General features: G+C 36.2%; 1 protein-coding gene and 1 pseudogene across 5 annotated transcripts in view; both read left to right on the top strand.

The window, feature by feature from the left end:
* The window catches only part of Mef2a (myocyte enhancer factor 2A), a 120950-nt gene that overhangs the window by 43003 nt on the left and 52845 nt on the right, over positions 1-25102 (top strand). For all 5 annotated transcript variants that reach the window (XM_050149108.1, XM_050149112.1, XM_050149110.1 and 2 more), the window contains exon 3: positions 10027-10217. In XM_050149108.1, coding sequence (XP_050005065.1) covers positions 10164-10217 — 54 coding nt within the window. In that variant the 5' untranslated portion in view covers positions 10027-10163. The remainder of the gene's footprint in view (positions 1-10026; positions 10218-25102) is intronic.
* LOC126505896 (oligoribonuclease, mitochondrial-like) lies at positions 20586-21424 on the top strand (annotated as a pseudogene).

Raw genomic sequence — 25102 nt, 5'->3', positions numbered from 1 at the left:
TTAATTGAATTTTTAAAATGAGTTTTCAGGCAGTGAGAAGACAGAGCAATGATTATATTACTGAGTGGAAAAAGCCAGTCTGAAAAGTATTATTCTATGTGGCTTAAATGATACGACATTCTGGGAAAGATAAAATTCTGGGGTTAGTAAAAATGATGAGTGGTTTCCAGGAATGGAACTAGAGAGGGAGAGATATGTAGACTAGTACAGATTTTTTATAGTAAAAACTGTTTTGTGTGATACACTGTAAATAGTGAATACATTCTATTATTTGTTCATACAAATCCGTAAAACACACAACACCAAGAGTGAACCCTAATGTAAATGAGGCGCTGTGATTGAAATAATATATCAATATAGGACCATCAGTTATAATAAGAAGCCTAACTTGGTAGGTATTATTGATAATGTGAAGGGCTAAAGACATTATGTACACTTTATTGCAGAAAGCTTTGAATATTTCTGTTGATTTAATTGCAGACTTAAAACTGCTATAAGTAATAAAAAATTAAACTCTAAAATGAAAAGGATATATAAGCTAGATTAAGATCTTTATCCCAAAGTGTGGACAAATAGGAATTAACAGCTGCATGTTCGAGGATTGTTCTGTCCTTGGCATGGCCATTGAGAGTGGAAAATGGCGGGAAGGGAAGTATCAGGCCATGACAATTCTGGAGCTTATTTAAGTCTCTGGGGTTGGTATTCTTGACTTCTTTTCCTGCTGTAAACCAGAAGCCAGCTGAATGATTTCTGCCATAAGACTAGGGTTGCAGACTATTGTTTTGTTAGTCCTGGACCCAAGGACAAAGCTGGTGCATGCTACTTGAGACTAGCCTTTCTAACTAATAAAAGGCTTGAGTTCCTTAGAAAGAAAAGGGGTGTGTGTGTGTGTGTGTGTGTGTGTGTGTGTGTGTGTGTGTGTGACGTGTATGCAGGTGCTTGTGGAGGTGGAGGCCAGAAGAGGGCATTAGAACCTCTGGAGCTGGAGTTACACGTGGTTGTGAGCCACTTGAGGTAGATGCTGGGAACTCAAGTCTGTTGAAGAACAGCAAGCACTCAACCGCAGAATCATCTCTCAATCCCTTTAGTTTCTGAACTTCTGCTAGAATGTAATGTCTGTGACTTTGAGGTAGCACTGCCTGTGCTACAGTTTCCTATGTCAATTTTATATAGAGGTTATGAGAATAAAAAATGTTTTTATATGAACATACTATGAAAACATGCTAGAAAGGCCTGATAAAAGACTTTTTTTAAAAAGTCATTTACCATGCCTGGTCTTTTACAAAGTCAAGTGTGGTATCATATACTTAAAATTCCAGCACTCAGGAAACTCAGACAGAACCATTGTTAGTTTGAGGCCAGCAGGACTCAACAAGGCTGTTATTTCAAAAAATTTAAAGAGTCTTTTAACCAAAATGTCTGGCAGAGATAGATGGAGGTAATACCTGTTTCCATCCCTGTAAGGTCATTGTAACTGTGTTTTCAGATTTAGGGAAAGGCTCTGGAAGTCATCTGAAGCAGAAGTTCTAAGTGAAAGCTATTTTTTTGATTTGGAGTTAATTTTCAATATTCTAATCTTACCAAAAAAAATTGCCCAAACATTTCCCATCTCATGAGTACATTTTCTTATAAATCAAGTGTTTGGATTTGTTATTGCTGTTAGCTTTAATTATGTAAATATATGTTATACATTTTTACTGTGTAATTGTGGTAAGTATATCAAGATATACACATAGATACACATAACTAGTAAATTTCTTGCATTTTGCTTTAATTTAGTTACATTTTTATTATGCTTGAGGCTATTTCCTACTATGGCAAATTATAGTAGTTTCTATTTTATGAAGTAATATATTTACTAAAAATAAAAGAGGAGATTGATATAAAGAAAACAACAGAGTGGATAGTAGTGCAGAGTAGTACGTAATTTGGATAGTTAGTATACTGATGATTAGACGTTTGGGAATAACTGCTAAGTTAATGAATATTTTAAACACTAAGTTCTTGACATTTTAACTGAAAATTTGGACTGATCAGTGTCTGCAGATTTCATTTTCTTTGATGAAGGAGATGTAATGATTTCTAAGATTGTTTGAAAATAAAAAGGTATTTTTAAAGGTAGGTTTATTGATGTTTGAAAGGGTAGACTCAGATTAAAATAAGTCCTAAAACAGTATTGACTTAGGTAGCACTCTTTCTTTCCTTCTGATTTGATAACTTAATGGGGTAAATGGGGCCTTAAATGAAAGTAGCTGTTTATACTTAAAACAAAAAATTATATGTTTTAATATAGTATTTATTTTTAGTTTTTTTGTGTGAGGTTTATAACTTTTACATATACAGGTTTTCTTCCAATTATTGAAAATAAATTATTAAGTGTTTTCCATTTCATGCTTTATTATTTCCATTGTATTGGCAAAGAAATATTATTACTCATTTTGGTTTGGGTCATAAATATATAATAACATGTTATACTATAAATACATTTATAGTTTTTAGTCATAATACCATATATTTGGATTACATCACCCCAAATATCTGAGAATTTTTGTAGCCTGTATGGTGCATATAATGCATTTACTTTCAACTTTCTTATTAAAAAAGTTATTTTCATGTAGAAATTGCCAAGATCTCTAGCTAGTTTAATGGTATTATGTTTGAGGCTAGTGGGATCTGGGTTTTCTCATTCAAGGTGTGGTACACACTGTCTCAGTCAGATAATGCCTTGAAACTGTAAACATGTTAGGAAGAGTAGAGCCCGGAAACTGTACAAGGTGCTGGAGTAGAAGCAGCATATTGATGATGTTTAAAGTTCATTCTTAAATGCTTTTTTTGTTTGTGATCAGAATTTTTTCCTTTCTAAATTTTAAATGCAGCTATAGTTTTTGTTTGTAGTAATTTTTTCTCACCACTGAAAAAATTTCCCAGAAGTTACTAATTTCAGTTTCTTCATTTATGTCATTTATTATTTTATTTTTTTGTCCACAGAATTTAGAAGGAAAAGTAGAATTTTATTTTCTACAAACAAAAATGTATTGTGAGCATATGCTGCTCATTGTTCAGTCCTTTTCATGAGAGAGAGAGAGAGAGAGAGAGAGAGAGAGAGAGAGAGAGAGAGAAGGAAGGAGGAGGAGGAGGAGGACGAGGAGGAGGAGGAGGAGGGAAAGAAGGAGGGAGGGAAGAGAGACAGTACGAGACAGACAGTGGGTTTGCACATGCCACACTGAGTGCATGGAAGTCTGAAGACAATGGCAGTCATTTCTCACCTTCTACCTTTTGGGCACCAGGGATCCAATACAGGTCCTTGGCCTTGATGGCAAGCAACTTTGCTCACTGGTTCCTCTCGCTTGCCCTCTTTTTCTTTAGACTCTTATAAATAATACTCCCATGAACATTGGTGTGCATATCTTAATCTATACTTTAAATTTTTTAATTTATGTATCTAGAAGTGAAATTGTTGGATCAAATGATATTATTTTTAAAAAGCATCTGTCATACTTTTTTACCAAGTCTAATGGCTTGAGTTCCATCCCTGGAGCTCACATGGTGGATCAAAACACTCAATCTGTGACACATGTGCCCCCCGCAATAATAAAAGGTAAATAGTCATCTGGAGGGGTGTAGGGAGGCTTTTCATTGTGGTTTTAATTTGCATTGCCTAGTAATTAGTGATGTTGAGCCTTTTTTCATATGTTCATTCTTTTGAGAAATACATGCCTATGTTCTTCCTTGCCCCCTCTTTTGAGACAGGATTTCATTCTGTAGTCCAAACTGGCCCAGAACTCATTCAACTTGCATTATTCTCTCTGTTTTAGCTTCCCAGGAACAGCAGAGGTTTCATGAATGAGCCACCACTCTTATCTTTTCTTTGCTCATAATTGGTTCACTCCTTTTACTGTGTGAGTTCCAGCGACTTAATTCAGGCCATCAGGCTAGTTGCAAATGTCTGTATCTACTAAGATCTTGCCTATCTTATCTTTTACCCATTTTTTAAGTTGGATCTTTTTGCTTTTAAATTTTAGGAATTCTTTGTATATTTTGTATATTATTCCCTTGTCCTATATGTAGTTGTTTTCTTCCCTTTTGGGGGAGTTGCTCTTTTATTCTTTGGTTAGTAATGTCTAATGAAATGTATTTTTTATTTTGTCTATATGTGTATGATATGCACGCGTGTTTTGTGTCATATTTGTGTGGGTGTACCTGTGTATGCCTGTGTAGTGCATATGGAGGTCTTAGGTTGCTTGACATGTAGTGTCTTCTTTGTACTGATTGAGGCAGGATCCCTTGCTGAGTAGAGAGTTTCCTCCTGTGCATTGACTCGGCAGCTGTCCCATCCACCTGGCCTTGCAACTCGGCAGCTATCCCATCCACCTGGCCTTGCATAGGTTTTGAGGATGCAGATTCTGGTTTTTGTGGCTGTATCGCAAGTACTCTACTCATCAAGCAATTTTTCTAGCCTCCAATTTTAATTTCAGTGAAGTCTTGTTTGTTAATATGTTGTGGTTTTGGTGTTATGATTAAGAAGTCACTGTCAGATTTAGTTTCTTGAAGCCTTTTCTGTTGTCTTCTAAGAGTTTTACAGTTTGAGCACTTGGTTTTAGATTTCAGTTTCAGATTAATTTTGAATTAATGTTGTATGTGGCATTAGGTAAGTAGGCAGCTGTAGTCTTCCTTGTGGGCATCTAGTTTCTCTATTTGCAAAGTCGAAAGACCCTTTGCAGTTGAATGATCTTGGTATTTTTTTTTGTTTGTTTGTTTTTGTTTTTCGAGACAGGGTTTCTCTGTGGCTTTGGAGCCTGTCCTGGAACTAGCTCTTGTAGACCAGGCTGGTCTCGAACTCACAGAGATCTGCCTGCCTCTGCCTCCCGAGTGCTGGGACTAAAGGCGTGCGCCACCATCGCCCGGCTCTTGGTATTTTTAAAATAATTTTTATTCTGGGGCCTTTTATCCTGTTCCATTAGTCTGTGCTTATGCAACATCTTTTCATTTTGTTACTTTAACAAATTTTGAAATAATAAAAAGTGGATCCTCCAGTCTTAGTCTTTTTCAAGACTATTTTCACCATATGGATTGCTTTGAGATTCAGTATAAGTGCAGAGTGACTTTTTCAAATGCTACAAAAATATGAGGATTTTGATATAATTACATTGTATTTGTAGATTGCTTTGTGTAGTATTGTAAATATGTAATTACATACTAAATATGTAAAGTTTTATAGTTCATGAGTAATATTTGTGAGTAGTGTTTTAAAATTTTTAGTATATTAGTCTTATTTCCTTGATTAATATACTTTGTTTCACATTAAGTGTGTAGAACTGCAGCAGATTTCAGTATGTTGGTACTATATCCTGATATATTTCATGGAAACAGTTTTATAGCTCTCATTCTTTAAAATATGGCTCTTTTAGATCCTTGTATGATTCTTGTACATACATACACACATACAAAGGTTTTGAGGTTAAATTTTTGTTGTACACGTCTGTCCTTTGATCTGGCATGTAATCACTTGGCAACTTTTATATGTGATTATAAAGAAGGTATTTTCTGCAGTCACAGATAAAGTGTTCTGTGTGTCACCTGTGTTGACCTGATTGTATTTCACTCATTTTGAACTGCTTGTTTCATGAGTTGCTAAGAATACTCTGCTAAAATCTACTTATTACAACTGGTTTCAGACAGGCCTTTGGGGGTTGACTTTGTTTACAGTCAGACTTCTGTTTCTAACCCTAATTATTTGGAAAAGTCCATTTGTATAGAAGTAAAATTCAGTACAGTTGTACAGCTGTATGAGAAAATACATCCTCAATGCAGTTGGTAGACTATTGGACTCTCATGTCGACATTTAAAGTCCCTGTACTGGGTAGTAGAAGAGAATGTGTCTCTGTTGCTGGCAGTAAGACATATTAAAAACTTATGAGCCATTGCCTGCCGTGTGCATTTGTCTTGAGCATGTGTCTGTTTCCTTTTCTCTTTAGCCCTCAATTTTTCTTAAACTCATGCAATGGATAAAAATGTTAAAAAGTGGTTGGTTGCCAATGGGGAAAATGCCAGGGAGAAAGTTACTGCCCAATAAAATGTGTAGTAAGCATTTTATATCCTGCTCTAGACAATTTACTTCTGTGAATGAGCATTCTTTAATATTTCAGTTAAGTTTAAAAGAAAGAGGAGTGATTGGAGAACATGACTTAATGTACAACATAATTTCCTCACTTAAAAATAGCAAATACGCTCTTGGTTATAGTTTTGAATAGAATATCTAATTTTTTGTTTTTGTTTTGTTTGTTTATTTGTTTGTTTTCTGAGATAGGGTTTCTCTTTGTAGCCCTGGCTGCCCTAGAACTTGAGTAAGTTCCTCTGCCTCCTGAGTGCTGGGATTAAAGGTGTGTGCCACCACTTCCTTCCAGAAGATCTGATTTTTAAAAAGGATTTCTGATTATATGTGATATTAGATATTATATCTTACTGTTAAAATGAACCTCAAAAAACTGCATGGAACTGCAATTAATTGCTTGGCAATTAAGTCCACGAACTGCTCTTAAAGAGAACTAAGGATTAAGTCTCAATACCCACATGGTGGATGACAACTGTTTGTAACTTCATCTCCTGGGACCCCTATGCCTTCTTCTGGCCTCTGTGGGCATCAGGCTCACCGGTGATATACAGATATTCATGCTGGCAAGACATATATGTAAAATCAATACTGTTTAATGATGGTGTTAGTGGTATATATGTTTCTGTGTATGTACATGTGCAATGGAGGTCACAGGTCCACAGATCAAACTCAGGTGGGCAAACTTATTTGCAAGCACCTTTCCCTGCTGAGCTATTCCACTGGCTGGAATAAGACTTTTTTTTTTTTTTTGTAAATTATCCAATATTTCATCCCTTCGTATGTGTCTGTCCTGCCTTGAACTTTGCCATGATAAACTATGGCATAAAACTTTGTATTGATTTGTGTTTTACGCAGTGTGTTATTTTCTCTGCTTGTATCCTCATGTTAAGAGAGTACTTCTGTAATCTTCATAAAATGAGGTTTTTTAAAATGTGGTTGTGTTATCCTTTTCAGTTAGAGGTTTAATTTAGTTATATTTAATGTAAATACCCATATACTTGGATTAAATGTGTTACCTCCCTGTTTGCTTTTTGTTTATAGCCTCTTCTTTTCTTTGTTTTGAATCATTAATCCATTTCTCTGTCTTGTAGCCTTTTTAACTACCCATACTTTTTATTGTGCTTGCAGAGGTTTAGAGATTGTGACATGTACCCTTTACTTAATAAACTCTAAAGAATTCCCTGTTAATTCATCAATAAAATGCAAGCTCTTTAACTCCGTTTACTACCCTCCTGAAATAATATTATTTTGTGTCTAATAATATTTTAAATCCCACAAGTATTACTGTTAACATTTTAGTTAGTATTTATGTAGACTTGTTTATGTATTCTGTTTCTTTCACTAAATTTTTTGTACCTATTCAAGTTATATCTGGTATCAATTTTTTCTTCTATTTGAAGAGGTCCCTTTTGGTATAATCTGAAAGGTGCTATTTCTTATTCACCTAAAAATATCTCTGTTTTGACCTTCATTCTTTTAGGCATAGTTTTTCTATGCGTATCTTCACATTCAGGTGAACATTTCCTGACCTGCCAATCCAAGTTGGGCGTAGATAAATGACATTTTCAGTTTTGAAGGGTATAGCTTCATTCATGTGATGGTTTGATGTCTTTTCCCCCTTGTGGACTCTGTATTTTGTGAAGTGAAGAACGATGTATTATTGGCACACACCCCTCTACTTTTTTTCTGTCTCTCTCTCCTTGCCTCTCTTGTTCTGTTTTGTCTCACTCTTCCTTCTCACCCTTGTTTTCTTTTTCCCTTTTCTGCTATACTTGGGAGTGAACCTAGGGTCTCCAGAATGCTAGACAAGTGTTGTTCCTTATGGCCCTAGCTCTATTGAGCATTTTATCGTTATGCTTGATTTGGTGTTTGGGAGTGCATTTATTGTGGGAGAGTTAGTAACTTATCATTGTAGCAGGTGTTACAGTTGTATAAAACAGTAAATGAACATGGAAGATCAGTAAGCAGGGAAACACTGGTGCTAGGAAATGAGCCCATTGCATTTAACCAGACCCTGAATTTGCATGATAAAGTTGAAGTGTTAGTCTGGATTTCAATTTGATAGTCAAATTGAATCTTAATAGATGAGGTATTCATTTAATATCTAGAGGAAATAGTATTTCACTTAAATGCATAATAGTGTAAAGTTTATACAGTAGTATCTTTGTAGACTGATGAATAGTATTCAAATTTGGCCATAGGATAAATTGATTTAGAAGAACTTATAAGGGCAAATATTAGTTATCTTTTGCACGACGGTCATTAGGAGCAATAAAGAATATTGTGTGTTGCTGATTATAGAAGGTTCAGGATTCTGATTTTGAGAAGTGTTATTCTGTAACATGAACGGGGCCAGGCCTGCTTGTTGTTGTTTTTCTGTCCTGCCCGGTACCCCCAGCTGTTTAGCCCCAAAGAAAATCACACATAGGTCTTCATAAATTATAAGCTGATTGGCCCCTTAGCTCTAGCCTCTCACTGGCTAACTCTCACATCTTGATTAACCCATTTTTCTGATCTATGTTAGCCATGTGGCTCAGTACCTTTTTCAGTGAGGCAGATCACATCCTGCTGCTTCGGTGGTCTGGGCTGGAGTGGGAGGAATCAACTTCCTCCTTCCCAGAATTCTGTTCTCATTACATCATTTCTACTTCCTGTCTGGTTTTTCCGCCTATATTTCCTGCCTGGCCAATCAGAGTTATTTATAACATGATTGACAGAATACAGACAATTCTCCTGCACCACTTCCCCCTCTTTAAAAAAAAAAAAAAAGAAAAATATCCACAGTCCATATTTTGGGATGTGGGTGTAGTATTCCAGGCTACTTCCATCTGGTTGGGGGTGCTGATAATCTTATGAGGACCTAAAGAAAATTTAGAGTTATGATCAAGTCCTGACTGAAGTATCCTGTGAGTCTTGATCATCTCAGGCAGCAGTCTTGAACCTGTTCTGGATGAAGAACTCAGACATCTGGGCCATCTATTTCTACTGCAGACTTCTCTGGTGGTCTTCCTTGATCAAACTTAATTTTTCTTAATTCTGAATAAATCCACAGCCTCTCATTTTTCTGTGGAAATAAAAGCAAAATCTCTTCTCCAAAGTAACATACCTTTTGACTTCAATTTTGAAGCCAAGGTATTTTCAAAATACCTATCTTGGATTAATTCTGCAGCATTTATAAGCAAATATCCTTTAGCAGCTGTTGCTCCTTCCTCAGCATTTAAACAATTCAAAGAGAGCATAATAACATACAGTATCAAGATTCTCTGTGTATTTTCCATCTTTACGTGGCTTTATTTTAACCTCTTATTTCTTTTATTTTTACTTTTAAATTTTGGCTTTTTGAGACAGGTTCTCTGTGTATCTTTGTCCTGGAACTCCCTCTGTAAACCAGGCTATCCTTGAATTCACAGAGATCTGTCTGTTTCTGCCTCCCAGGTTATCCCAATGATTGCCTCTTTATTGGATGACTTTTTGCCATGTTCTTAATTTTTTTCTGTGTCCCTGCATCCATAGTCTCCTTCCATATTTACAAAATAGAAATAATAAAGTCTAACTAAAGAGATTCTAGGTAAGAATGAATAAGAATGGAGATTTTTCCATACTTAGATTTTTCTATATGCCAGGCATTTTTTAAGTAACATTGACTATTTTAAGTTGTTTCTCTTGTTATTATGTACATTGTGAAAACCTGGAATACTGTAACAGCATTTCCTTAGAGATAAAGGTATGAAGAGATCCAGGTGAACTTTTAGGGGTAGTTAAAGACTTCACCTGCCTACTTTATGTCTGTAACTAGAAATTCCAACCTAAGACTGTTTATTGTGTCAGTATAAAAGCAGATTTGAAATTTCTGTAGCATTTAATGATTTACAGGTTGTACAGAATTGACATTTTTTCATTTGTATTTCTTTTAGATTCTCAAGAAAATTTTCACGGTAGCCTTGGACTAGAAGGTTACGTAATAGAAACTGTGTACAATGCATTAGGATATTGAAGGAAATTAGCTTCTGAATTAATTACTTGGAATATAAGGAAGAAAAGGTATCTGAAAATGGGGCGGAAGAAAATACAAATCACACGCATAATGGATGAGAGGAACCGGCAGGTAAATGAAATTTTAATTTATTTAATTTGTTATCAGATTTTTAAAACATAATATAGAATGGTCAAATCTTTTTTAAATTTAAATTTCAACTCTCTTAAGTGTTTAAAGTTCCAGAATAAATGAAAAATTTTAGATATAAAATTGTGTCCATCATGTAGTTTAAAGAAATCTTCAAGTATATTTTCTCCTGTGTGCAGTAGAAAAGGAAATCCTTCCATTTTTACCCATATGGTCTTCATGCCATGTTTAGTCTTTGCTGGTCTTTGTGGTTGTTGCTAGAATGTCTTCTCTTGTACTCAGGAATGTATGATTTTATAAGTTTGCAGTTACCAGCGAATGCTTTCTGGTCACTCACATTTTGTCCTTAGCCAAGAAATAATGAACATGGGTTTGAAGCCTTATCTCTCGTACTTCTGAAACATGTATGTATCACATGTCATCTTTAATTGATAAGTTTGTAGTACCAATATCAGTGAATTCTTCCAAATTCAGGATAATTTCAGTATGATTCTGATATGTGGAGTGCAGTTGTATTTAAAACTGATTGACAATCTGTTCCCAAAACTAGCTGCCTGTTTTTCTAAGAGTTATTAGTACCACCATGCCTATTCATTTGTATACTTTCTAACTATTAACTATTGAGTAGTCAGTATAAAACTCTATGGCCATTAGGCCCCAAATCTTTGATGTTGGTTGTTCTTAGAAAAGTTGACTGGCTTCTTAATTTAGAGAAAAGAAGAAAAAAATTTCAGAAAATATTATAGTAAGCCACTTATTCCTTATGTTCAATGCATATTAAGTAAGGAGAGATGTTATCTCTGGGGAATCTGTCAGGAGTTTGAAGAACAGCTTCCACAAAGCTCAGCAGGACCAGCACAGCACTGGAAATGTGCTTTCTCAAGGTCAGTGTAGAAGTTTTCCCTCTTTTCCTCTTCTTCTCTGCCTCTCCCTGTGGTTTTGTAAGACAGGATTTCTCTGTGTAGCCGTGGCCGTCCTAGAACTCACTTTCTAAACCAGGCTGGCCTCAAACTCAGAGATCTGAGTATTGGGATTAGGGCGTGCACCATCGCTAATATGAAATATTAGAAAGATAATTGTAGAATGGACTATAATTGAAGCTTAGTAACTAGAATTAGCCTGTTCCTACCTTGGGCTTAGTTGCTAAGTTGGTGGTTTTGTGAAGCTATCAAGTAGATAATGGCTGTCCATACCTCTCAAATACTATCTCAGCAAAGAAGGAAGGGGAGAAAATTAAATATGGCAATTTTTTTTTAGATTAGCTTTGGTATAAGTGCATCTGTCATAAACTAAAATGGTATCTTAATTTTACTTTTTAAAATTTTTTTTTAATTTTACTTTTCAAAGAATGAATTATGAGTTAAAGATTTTTCTTTCTTACATTAAAGGAAAAGTAAGTTTCTAATTTACCCAAATCAAGTTTATTTTAGGGGGCTAAATTAAATATTAAAATCATTTATAAATATTTTCTATCTAGAAGATTTAGATATATAGCGTAGAAGTAAGATTAGCTACTAGGAGAGTTTATATAAGAATCCATAACTCATAATGGGATAATTTAGGAAAAGACAGAAAAAAGCTATTAGCAAGTCGAGTTTTGAAGTGTAAGTATGAATTAACCACATTAAAAAAAAAAACCCTACACTTAAAGTCTGAAAAAATACATGGAAAAATCTTTGACAGTATCATGTACTTAAAGAAAACAGCTGTTTTACTAGCAAAATTTGTGTTTGTCCTGTTTGTATTAAGGTAAAACATAAAGGAAAAGTTCACAGATCCTAAATGCATGATTCAATGAATTTTGGAAGAAAGAACATGGCCTTGTAGCTAACATATCCTAATATACCACCCCTGAGCTACTGTCCTGTTTTTTGATCTCCTGCCTCAAGGAAGTCATTAAACTAATCCTTGTCACCATAGATTAAATATGCCTGTTGTTCTAATTTATTTGTATGGTATGTGTTCTTTTGAGCAGTTCTGTACTTGTGAAATTCAGGAATGTTTACCCTTGTATATAAATGTGTGTTATTGTATTTTTATATTTTTATCAGTGTATAACTGAATATACATAACATAATTTATGCATTTATGTTTATTTGTTGGAAATAGACATTTGTGTTTTTCTGCTTTGATACTGTTTTAAAGAGTTCTCTTTTAATCTTATTGTGCGCATGAACACTTGGTTATGTATGTATCTAGTACAGTAGCTGAGTTAGAGTGGTTCGTCTGATCAGCTTTTGTAATGGTGGACAAAAGCTTGCCTGCCTGTCTGCCTGCCACCCCCTCCTTCCCTCCTTTCTTTTAAACAAACAAAAACAAAAAACACACAAAAAAATGAATGTCAAAACAAACACACACAAAAAATAAACCAATAAGACAAAAATAACAAAACACCTCAACCTCCAGCATACTAACATGGAGTTCATTTTATACTGGCCCTTTGTTTTGAGGTATGAGAGTTTGCCTAAGATTGTGGTTGAGAATACCCAGTGATGCCCATTGGAGAAAACTGATTTTTTTTTCCTTTTCCAACCATCAGTTGCAAATAGCTTGTGGTTAGGAGTTGGACTTTGCATCTTCTTTCCAACTTCTTGGTGCTGGGGCCCTATCTTGCTTAAGTCTTATATGTGCTGCCATAGTCTCTGTGAGCTTGTATATGTATCAGTTCTGTTGTATCTGGAAGACACTGTTTCCTTGGAGTCAACCATTTCCTTTGGCTCTTATAATCTTTGCATCTCCTTCCCAAATCTTGAGGGGAGGGGTTTGATGAAGACATCCCATTTAGGATAGAATGATCCTAAATCTCTCATTTTCTGCACAGTCCAGTTGTGGGTCACTGTGTTAATTTCTGTCTACTACCAAGAAACTTCCGTGATAAGGGTTGAGGGAGGTACTGATCTATGGGTATAGCACAATGTCATTGGGAACCATATTATTGCTGTGTTCCTTTAGCAGAATGATAGTAGATTATTCCCTTTAGGCTCATCGCCTATCTAGTCACAGGTTCTTGGCTACTTTAGCAGTGTCAGGTATGGGTTCTATCTCGTGGAATGAGCCTTAAATCCAATTTTTAAAAAAAGTGGTTGGATACTCCCATAACATCTGTCCACTGTTGTACCAGTATATCTTATATATGCTGTAGATTACAGAGTTTGTAGCTTAGTGATATGAATGATGATTACTTTTTCACCTGTGCTAGCTTGTATAGTACCTTCCAGCACTGTGAATGCTAATTGGTAGAGGTGAAGCTTCTAGTTAAGAGCCAGTTCAACTTCTCCATGTTCAATGGCATGAGTAAATAGATGTCCTCAGCAGCAGGGTCTTCCCATCAGCCAACAGTAGCTTTGGCAGTACCTGTAGTGTTTGAAGTAGAGGTCCAGGAGATCCATTTGGCCAACAATTCAGCAAGATGTAGCCCATTCCTGGCACTGGAGATTTTACTTAGTGGCATAAGATGACTAGTTGTGACACTAGTTTCTTCCATAATATGGTGACTCCATTTACATTTCTTTCACTTGTGTATATATTGTAACTTCTACAGTAGTAAGTCCATATGGTTTTTCAAAGGGCCATTAGTGTTAGTTGTCCCTTCCCATATTTCTTCCTTTATCTTGCTTTTCCATTTCATGTCCCACTTAATCCTTCTCTTCTGGTATCCCCTTTATCTGTTCTTAACACTGTATTCTATTTATCCTTTCTTGGGATGTACCCTCCTCTGCACTGGTCCCTTACCTAAGTACTTAACCTCTGTGGTTATCTGTATTTGACGAGAATTTACTAAAGTGTTCCTGCTTAATTTATATTTACCTAGTAGCATAATGCTAGCTGCTTCAAATCTTTATTAGTACTATTACTGGGAATTACCCTTTCCATTTGATCCACTCTAATATACTAGTAGACAAGCAATAGTAACCAGGTTTAATCTGAAGTTTCAGTGATATCTGATGAAGTTGTTTGCCTTTTTGTGTTTTTATCAAATTATCAAATGAGTTTCATTAGGGTTGTTCACTTGAGCATGGGTTAGAGGTTTTTGTTTTGTTTTGTTTGTTTTTAAACAGGAGAAGAATGGCTTCATTACATAAGAAAATATCTCTTACTCCCTCATCAGCCAATAACTGTGCTAACTACTTATAAATTATCAAGAAGCAGGGAACCCCTCTCGCTTCCATGACAAGGTGTTGACAGGCTTAATCTTACGCAGGTTTTGTGTAGATAATCTGAGCTGCTGTGAGTTCGAGAGTCCAGCAGCCATGTCATGTTCAGCCAAGTCAATATTGCATGCATCCTGTATTAGTCTGGGTTCTCTAGAGAAACAGAACTGATAAAATTGCATATATTGATCCAATTAAAAAAATCTATCATATGTATACCCAATAGCTTGGGTTTTGGTTAATTCCAGGTGTAGTCATGTTGACAATCAATAATAGCCATTATACCCTTACACACATGTTAATTTTTTTAATTTTTTAGGTTGAAGGGGAGTCTTACTAAACTGCCCAAGATGGTCCCAGATTTGAGTGTTCAAGTGACCCTCCCACCTTAGTCTTCTCAGTAGCTAAGACTATAAGTGTAGGGAACCACCGCAGCTAGGTTTACTTTTTTTCTTTCCCTTATTGATGATGGCCTTTACGTTGTATTTAAGAACTTTCATTTTCCACAAGGCAGTGAGGAAATTCTTTTAGCTATAAAAGGCAATCTGGATGTTACATGTTACTCCATTTAATCACCAGAGTTGATTCAGCTGAATTGGCTGTCTAGACAAGTGTCTCCTCCCACCTTACCACTCATATGTGCCTGGCGCAGAAGGTCATGTTCCCAGTAGAGGCGGACTGCTCTTTGCCCAAACATTTATGAGGAGCCACACTCCCTGCTTGGACCTCCAAATAAGGGCTGAGATAATTATTCTAAGGTTTCTTCTCAAAGTGTTTTGTTTTACTTTCCATGTTTTGGATCTATTATCTATTGGAATTTATGTTTTGAGTTGAAGTGTCGGAATCAGATTATTATTTTCCCAATTGGATATTCAGTGACCCAGTAAAATTCATTGCATTTCTTTCCTGCCTGAGTTTGAGTCAAATAACAGTGTATTTGTGGGTCTATTTATGGACCCTGTATTTTGTTTCATTTGATTATTTGTATATCCTTGCTCAATTCTACACTATTGCAATTACTATAATTTGCTATCTGATAACATAGTTGGCTACCATTGTATTTCTGCAGAACAGGCCAGCTGTTCTTTACTTTAAATTTCCAAATGAAACTGTCAAATCAGTGTTTACACAAAGGCAGTCAACCAAGAATCTTCCTGGATTTAGGTATTCCCTACTAAATGTGTGCATCCATTTAGAGTCACAGAAAACTTCATAATATTAGGTCTTATCACCCTTGAACATACCTATTTTTCTTTTGTTTTTTTATTAGGCATAGGGTTTGAAGCTTTTGAGCACATGGATCTTAGACATTTTTTGACTTATTTCTAGATATTTGACCTTGAAAACAAAACAAAAAAATTAGAATAACCCCTGTATTTTATCAAATCTCCATGGCTTAAAGTTAGAATTCAACAACAACACTAATTGCAGAAAACCTGCAAACTTACAGAAATTGAACAATGCTCAACTGAACCACCATTGGGTCAAAGAAGAAATAAAGAAATTAAAGACTTCCTAAAATTCAATGAAAATGACAGTACAGTATACCCAGCCTTATTGGCCCTGATGAAAGCAGTGCTAAGAGGAAAGTTCATAATACTGAGTAACTACATAAAGAAGTTGGAGAACTCCTACACTAGCAAATTAACAGAACAACTAAAAGCACTAGAATAAAAAAAAAAAACTCACCCAAGAGGAGAGACAGCTGGAAATAATCAAATTGAGGACTGAAATCAATAAAATAGAAACAAAGAAAACAATACAATGAATCAAATAGACAAAGAGTTGGTTCTTTGAAAAAAAAAATCAACAAGATAAACAAACCTTTATCCATACTAACCAAAAGGCAGAGAAAGAATATCCAAATTAACCAAATCAGAAATGGAAGGTGTACATAACAACAGACACTGAACAAATCCAGAGAATCATCAGGTTATACTTTAAAAAAAAAAACTGTATTCCACTAAATTGGAAAATTTAAAGTAAATGGACAATTTCCTAGATAAAGTACCACCTATCAAAATTAAATCAAGACCAGATAAATATTTAAATAGACTTATAACCCTTAAGGAAATATAAACAATCATCAAAAGTCTCCCAAACAAAACAAGCCCAGGACCAGATGGTTTCAGTGCAGAATTCTATCAAAATTTCAAAGAACTAATACCAATACTTCTCAAATTGTTCCACACAATAGAAACTGAAGATTTATTACCAAACTCTTTTTATAATACTATAGTTACATACCCAAACCACACAAAGACACAATTAAGAAAGAGAATTACAGACCAATCTCCCTCATGAACATTGATGCAAAATGCTCAATAAAATGCTGGCAAACGGAATCAAAGAACACATTAAAAAAAAATCTGCCATGGTCAAGTCGGCTTCATCCCAGAGATGCAGGGCTGGTTCAACATACGAAAATCCATCAATTTAATCCACTACATAAACTGAAAGAAAAATAAAACACATCATCATCTCATTAGTTGCTGAAAAAGTCTTCTACAAAATCCAACACCCCTTCATGATAAACGTCTTGGAGAGAGCAGGGATACAAGGAACATAAACATCATAAGGGCAGTATACAGCAACCAGCAGCCAGCATCAAACTAAAATGGAGAGAAACTCAAAGCGATCCCACTGAAATCAGAAACAAAGACAATGCTGTCCACTCTTTCTATATCTATTAAATATAATACTTGAAGTCCTAGCTAGAGCAATAAGAAAACAAAAGGAAGGGGATACATATTGGAAGGAAGAAGTCAAACTTTTCACTGTTTGTGGATGATATGATAGTATACATATGTGACCCCCAAAATTATACTAGGGAACTCCTACAGCTGGTAAACACCCTTAGTAATGTGGCAGGATACAAAATTCACGCAAGGAAATTATTAGCCCTCCTTTATACAGATGATAAGTGAGCTGAAAAAGAAATTAAAAAAGACATTACCCTTTACAATTGGCACAAACAACATAAAATATCTTGGGATAACTCTAACCAAACAAGTGAAAGACCTGTATGACAAGAACTTTAAGTCTTTGAAGAAAGAAATTGAAGAAGACACCAGAAAATTAAAAGATCTCACATGCTCTTGGATAGGTATAATTAACATAGTAAAAATGGCAGTCTTACCAAGAGCAACCTACAGATTCAATACAGTCCCCATCAAAATCTCAATACAATTCTTCACAGAACTCAAAAGAAGAGTATCAACTTCATATGGAAAAACAAAATACCCAGCATAGCCAAAATAATCCTGTACAATAAATGAACTTCTAGAGGCCTCACTATCCCTGACTTCAAATTCTTTTTTAGAGCTACAGTAATGGAAACAGCTTGGTATTGGCATAAAAATAGACAGTTGGAGCAGTGAAATCGAATTGAAGACCCTGACCTGTGAACACCTAATTTTTGACAAAGAAACACAGGGAACCACTTCCTAAATATAATAGCACAGACATTGAAAGCAGCAGAATAATAAATGGGACCTCCTGTAACTAAGACACTTCTGTAAGGCAAAGGACACAGTCAGCAAGACAAAAAGGCAGCCCTCAGAATGGGAAAAATAATCTTCACCAACCCCATATCTGAAAGAGGGCTGATCTCCAAAATATACAAAGAACTCAAGGAACTAAACACCAAAATATCAGATAATCCGGTTAAAAAGTGAGTTACTGATCTAAACAGAATGCTCAACAGAAGGAACTCAAATGGCTGAAAGACATTTAAGGAATTGCTCAACATCCTTAGCCATCAGAGAAATGCAAATCAAACTTCATTGAGATACCATTTTACACCTGTCAGAGTGGCTAAGATCAAAGTCACTAATGACAGCTTATGCTGTAGAGGATATGGAGAAAGGAGAACACCTACATTGCTGATGGGAGTGCAAACAACTGCTTTGGAAATTAGTGTGGTGAGTTGTCAGAAAATTGGGAGTCAATCTGCTTCAAGACTCAACAATACCACTTTTAGCCATATACCCAGAGGAGGCACACTCATACTTTAGGGACATTTGCTCTCCTATGTTCATAGCAGCATTATTTGTCATAGCCAGAACCTGGAAACAACCTAGATGCCCCTCGACTGAAGAATGGATAAAGAAAATGTGATACATTTACCCAGTGCAAAGTGATTAAAAAATATATAACATCTTAAAATTTGAAGACAAATGGAAGGGAGTGGAAAAAAACCATCCTGAGTGAGGTAACCCAGACCCAGAAGGAGAAATATAGTATGTAGATACTCATAAGTGAACATTATGCATAAAACAAAGGATGTTTAGCCTACAGTCTACAACCCCAGAGAAACTAGGTAACAAAGAGGACCCTAAGAGGACATACATGGATTTGCCTAGGAAGGGGAAATAAACATGATCTTATATAACCTTTCTCTAATTACTGATGAAAGCAGATGGTGAAATGCAGATGTAGAGTGGCTAGCTGTGGAACTAAGCACTAGACAGATCGCCCGAGTCCTATCAAAGTGAGGGATGAGTGATATGAACAAAGGGCTCAAGACCAGGATGTGGATACCTATAGAAAAAGCTCACCTGAACTAGTAGGAGCTCACTGACTCTAGAGAAACAACCAGGAAACCTGCATAAAACTGTTCTAGCCCCCCTGAAAGCAGGTGGCAATGGGGAGCTAGGGCAGTTTGTATGGCCACTGGCAGTGGGACCAGGAGCAATCCCTAATGAATGATCTGGCATTTTGGAGCCCATTTCCTATGAAGAGAAACCTTACTCAGCCTAGACGTGAGAGGGAGGGCCTTGGTCCTGCCTCAGTGTGGTGATGTGACAGAATTTGTTGACTCCTCATGGGAAGTCTTACCCTCCCCGAGGAGCAGATGGGGAAAGGTGGGGTGAAGGGAAGGTGTGGGGAGTGGGAGAGGAAGGAGGGGGAACTGGGGTTAGTATGTAAAAAAGTAAAATAAAACAAAATATTAGGTCCCCTAAATTTATTATTTATTATTACTTTGAGTGAATGCATGGTTTGTTTGTGGAGAAGCACGTGAGCTGCAGTATTGTTGTGGAGGCCATGACACAATTTTACAGAGTTGTCTTTTTCTACCTGTCTTTGGTGGGTTGCAGATATTGAACTCAGGTTGTAAGATTTGGGTGGTAAATGCCCTACTGACTCCAGAGGATCTGATGCCCTCTTCTGGCCTCTGTGGGCACTCTGGCATACATGTGGCATACACTCACACAAGGTAGTGGGGATAGCAAGAGAAAATGTGGCTCAGTGGTTAAGAGCGTGTACTTCTTTTTGCAGAGGGTCTGAGTTTGGTTATTGGCACTCCATTCACAATAACCTGTAACTCCAGATCCAAGGGATCTGACACCCACATCTGGAGTCCAAGCACTGCATTCATATCCCCATACAGACATGCGTGCATGCATACAATTAAATATAAATTCTTTAAAAAAGTAGTATTGATCTGGGCAGTGGTGGCACGCGCCTTTAATCCCAGCACTTGGGAGGCAGAGGCAGGCATATCTCTGTGAGTTCGAAGCCAGCCTGGTCTACAAGAGCTAGTTCAAGGACAGGCTCCAAAGTCACAGAGAAACCCTGTCTCAAAAAAAAAATAGTAATATCGAAATATACAGATACCTGACATTGATCCCTGTCCCCCACTGGCATATAAGCCCATGTGCAGGTATGACACACACACCATCCACAGCAATAGAAAAGGGCAGCAGAAATATTGTTCTTTATATTGATTATGAGCATTTAAAGGAAGATTTTCTTTAAGCTTCCCTAGAGCATAATTTGAAGGCATATTCCTTGCCTCATCTTTAACACTATCATACTGATTTTGAAAATATGTGTGGAGTTCAAAATTCCTTTGCAGCTAATACATCTAGGTACATCAAATCATAAGTGGTTTAATTTTAACTATTTCATTACCATACACTTTACTTTTTATTATTTTTGAGATAGTATATTTAATAAAGGTGTAATGTAATGCCAGGATTCAGAAAACCTATATTCATTGTCTGTAATAAAAACTAAAAATTGAATTTGACATGACGGTGCTTGTCTTTCTTCCTAGCACTTGGGAGGTAGAAGCAGGAGGACAGTCTGGTCTACAAAATAAGTTCTAGGCCAGACAGACCTATATAGTGAAACCCAGATTAAAAACAAACAGCAGGTTCACAGGGCCAATGGGACTGGGGCCTTCACAGCTTGATCCCTGGGTCCCAGGCTGTTTCAGGGTGTGGGTGGCAGGCACTGGTAGTACAGGCTCAAGGTGTCAGTGAAGGTGGTACAGCCATGGTATCAAGGGAAAACATGGCTGGGTGGACCTGGAGATGACAGGATCGGACATTGAGAAGTATCCGATGATTGAGATAGCCTGTCTGATAACTGACTTTGATCTTAACATTTGACTGAAGGTCCTAACCTGGTTATCGGACAGCTGCAGGGAGATGCTGGAGAGCATGTGGGAAGTCAAGGCAGTGAAAGAGTGTACAATTGTATTGCAGCAGGCAGAGTATGAATTTCTGTCTTTTTATTACAGCAAACTCCTCTGGGAGCTCTGTGCACTTACAGGGAATTCAGTTCGTGCAGATAAGGAATTTCTTGACAAATACATGCCCCAGTTCATGAATCATCTTCATTATATGTGAACACTGTCTAACAGTGCAGACTCTGCTGTGCAGGCCCTGCTATCCTGAAGAATATGAATTTGTTCTGAAGAAGGCTGCTTACTGAAAGCATCAAAGGGCTTCAGTTTTAGTGAAATTAAAAAAAAAAAGACAGGCGAAAAGAAGAGGAAAATGATAGAAGATGGGGAAATGAGAAGACTGAGTTGACGCCAGCTCTCAAGCTGCATAGCCCCCTTGTTCTCCAGAAGCCACCTTCGTGTCTCTCTTCTGCTGATAACTTAGCAGAACATCTTTTCAAAAGCTAAAAAAAATTAACGTCAACTTTGCTTCTCCAGATTCTTCAGACAAAACATCACTATTTGTGTCTTCTAATGTGCTGTTTCTCTTACGACCAGCAACTCCTTTGTAAGCTTCAGGCCACGCCCACCCCTCAGTCTGTATCTGCATTTTCTTATTGGCCATTCTTTTTGTTTGAAAAATAAATAATAATGTTAGTTCTATTGAAATGCAAAAACAGCAATAACAACAAAAATCTTTTCAGTGACAATAGTATAGTAAGTTAATAAATGAATGAAAAAATTTTAAAGACATTTATAAAGCAGTAAGTATCTGTAAGAATATTTTAGATAAGTAAAGGATAGATTATATAAGAGATGAGTAGCTTTATAAAGGAAATCTCAAAACAGATAAAAAGAGATTGCCAAGTTATTACAAATTAGTGTATTAAATACACACTAAAAAGATTGTTATTCATGCCTGTTATTAACAAGATTAAAAGGCATAATTATGGCAGTATGAAATACGAAGTTATTTGAGAATACCATAGAGCTATTACCCTCCACCTTAATGATAGTTTTGTGAGACAGAAAAATTTCTTATATGTTTATACAAATATGTCTATATGTTTATGATCTCATGCAGAAATATAAGAGGGAAACTGGGCAATAATAAGGAATATTTTTAAAAGTTAAATGTCATTTTTTTTTTAGGTAAAGGAAGCAGCTATTGTGGAGATGTGTTTTAATATGTATTCCTCAGGCAGGGAACATAATGAAGTTCCTAAAGTGAAAAATAGCTGTTGTCTAAGGAACGTATATGTACACACATGTATAGGCATACCTGTGCCAGTCACTTAATGGGCATAAGGGAGATGGATGGGCAAAGAGCTGAAGAATAGATGAATTCTATTGTGTGCTGAGTGAGGTTGACATTATTTTCACTGCAGTGAGTAACACCAGCTCTCACTTAAACAGGTTGAACATTTCCCTTTGTTTGTTACTTGGCAGTATGGAGTGTTCAGGACGAGTTGCGAAATCAACTAAGATGATTATATGAGTTCTGTAGCTGAGAGATAATGAAATTTGAGTGATAGTGACATAGACAAGGGAAGATACAAGGTCTATTTTAGAGGTAGACCCTGCAATTTGCGGTAGTGTAGATGATTAAATAGGAGTCAGTCTAAATCTTAAAAGGGATAGATTCTTTTAAAACCATGAAAAAATGTTTTGGCCTCAGAACTACCTCAGTTGGCAGATTTTAATTAGAAAAATAGTAAAAGAGATTGATGGCTTTGCTTTTGTTATTTGAATAGATGATAATCATTTATTCAAACAGATAAGACTGGAAAGAGTTTTTTGCATTTAAAATCATGATACAACCACTAGTCAAAGTATTTGAAGATTAAAGGGAAAGGAGCCCTAGCTAAGACTATGGGCACCTAAACACATGAAGTCTGGTATCTGGGAGTAAGTGAGCAGAGGAAGAGAATGTAAGTAAAGGCTGAGAGGAAGCAATGAGTTAGTTCATAAACAGCTGGTACAGAATGTTTAAAGAGCATGGTCAGTTTTGTCAAACGTTGCTGAGGTGGAAAGTAAGATAACCAGTGATCGTTGACTTTAATCGCACAAATTCTAAGTCACTTGACATTTCTTTCAGGTGCTTTTATTTTAAAGTAGAGAGAGGGGGCTTGGACTGGAGTGATAGGTAGAGTTGGAAGAGATGCCAGAGCATATTTACATGATAGTAATATTTTTCTAACAGAGCAGGGATAAAAAAAGAAGAGGTACGTCTACAAGAATGAGTAAGGTTAGGCATTAGTAACAGCAGAGAAGGAAAATTTAAGAAAAGTGTGGGCGAAGCAACTAAAAGCTGGTAGATTTGGGGATAGAATGATGGGGTAGTTGTTTTTTTTTTCCCCTTCTTTTGGTCCAATGTGAAGTAGTTTTTTAGGAGATTGAAGTTGTAGGAGACAAGATGATAATACAACAAACATGGATTTAGGAGAGTTATGCATTATTGCATGTGACAGTGAGATTTGTCTTAGTTCAGAGATACTAGGTGTGTTCATGTGTATTTGTTGATTATTGATAGTTTGGTGTATGTTTGCTTGGGTCTGTGTCATGAAAGTATGTTAATGAGAGAAGAGGAAAGGATTTATGTACATTTGAAGGAGTCCGATGATAATAGACCATCAAACCTAAAGAGTAAAGAAAGTATGTAAAAAGAGATACAGTTATGCATCTCTAATCTGAAAAATCCAACATCCCCAATGTCTTCAAAGTCTGAAATATTTTGGGTTCTGACACAATGCCACAGTGGAAAATCTCACACCTTAACTTACGTAATGGGTTGTAGTTAAAAGATAGGTACACTAAAAATAATGTTTGGAGACATAACAACAGAGACGGAGGAAATCAAGAGAATCATCAGGTCATACTTCAAAAACCTGTACTCCACAAAACAGGAAAACTTAAAGGAAATGGGCAATTTTCTGGATAAATATCACTGACCAAAATTAAATCAAGATCATGTAAACAAATTAAATAGACCTGTAACCGCTAAAGAAATAGAAAAAGTCATCAAAAGTCTCCCAAACAAACAAACACAAAAAGCTCAGGACCAGATGGTTTCAGTGCAGATTTCTACAAGATTTCCGAAGAAGGTTCAATACTCCTCAAACTGTTCCATACAATAAAAACAGAAGGAACATTACCAAACTCTTTTTATGAGGCTACAATTACCTCAATACCCAAACCACACAAAGACATTACTAAGAAAGACAATTACAGACCAATCTCACTCATGAACATTGATGCAAAAATACTCAAATACTGGCAAACCAAATGCAAGAACACATCAGAAAAATCATCCACCATGGTCAAGTTGGCTTTATCCCAGAGATTCAGGGATGATTCAACATACAAAAATCTGTCAGTGTAATCCACCATGTAAAAAAAGCTTAAAAAATAACAACAACAACAACAACAAACACCCCACATGATCATTTTCGTCAGATGTTGAAAAAGTCTTCTAAAAGAGAACCCTGAGAGAGACATACCTGGATCTAATCTACATGGGAAGTAGTAAAAGACAAAATCTCCTGAATAAAATGTGAGCATGGGGATCATAGGACAGGGTAGAAAGTGTGGGGGGGGTTAGGAAATGAGGGAAATGAAGAAAAATATGTAGCTCAATAAAAATAATGTGTGAAATTGTGTTCAGTTTGTGTGCTTGTGTGCATGATATATATATATGTGTATGTATGTATGTATGTATGTATGTATGTATGTATGTATGTAAGGTAAGTTCATTGTATGTCTAGTCCAAGGTCCTGTCTTTAGGATTATTCACCATGAACATGCAAACATTCCATAAATACGCAAAACCCACAAATCTGAAACACATTTTGGTTCTGAGCATTTTGGACGAATATTATTTGACCTGCATTAGCAAATTGGTAAGATAAATGAATCTGAGGACTTGATAAGGTAAAAGAATGTCTGCAAAGAGGGTGCAAAAATAAGAGTTGAACAAGAAGCCATCAGAGTGAACTCTGTGACATTGAGGATTTTAGGTGATAATGATTATTGGTGGTGGTAGCACCGAGGATGTGACACTGGGTGGTTAGGAGCAGGACTGGGAAAAGCAGTCAGGTGGTACTGCTGTAGGAAAGTGACAGGATTGTGTGTCACTTCATGCTTACCACCAGGACGGCTATTGTATGTCATGATTTCATGTTAAGAGCGTGACAGTTCTTCATAACTGAGACTTTTGAAGGGAAGAAGAGAAAATAGAAATAAAGGACTTCTCTTTAGGAACT

The sequence above is a fragment of the Alexandromys fortis genome, unplaced genomic scaffold (assembly GCF_014885135.2).
Source record: "Alexandromys fortis isolate MF-2015 unplaced genomic scaffold, M_Fortis_MF-2015_v1.1 scaffold_67, whole genome shotgun sequence".
Taxonomy (NCBI): Eukaryota; Metazoa; Chordata; class Mammalia; order Rodentia; family Cricetidae; genus Alexandromys; species Alexandromys fortis.
Note: the sequence above shows the minus strand (reverse complement) of the source record. Positions and strands in the feature narration are given on the sequence as shown.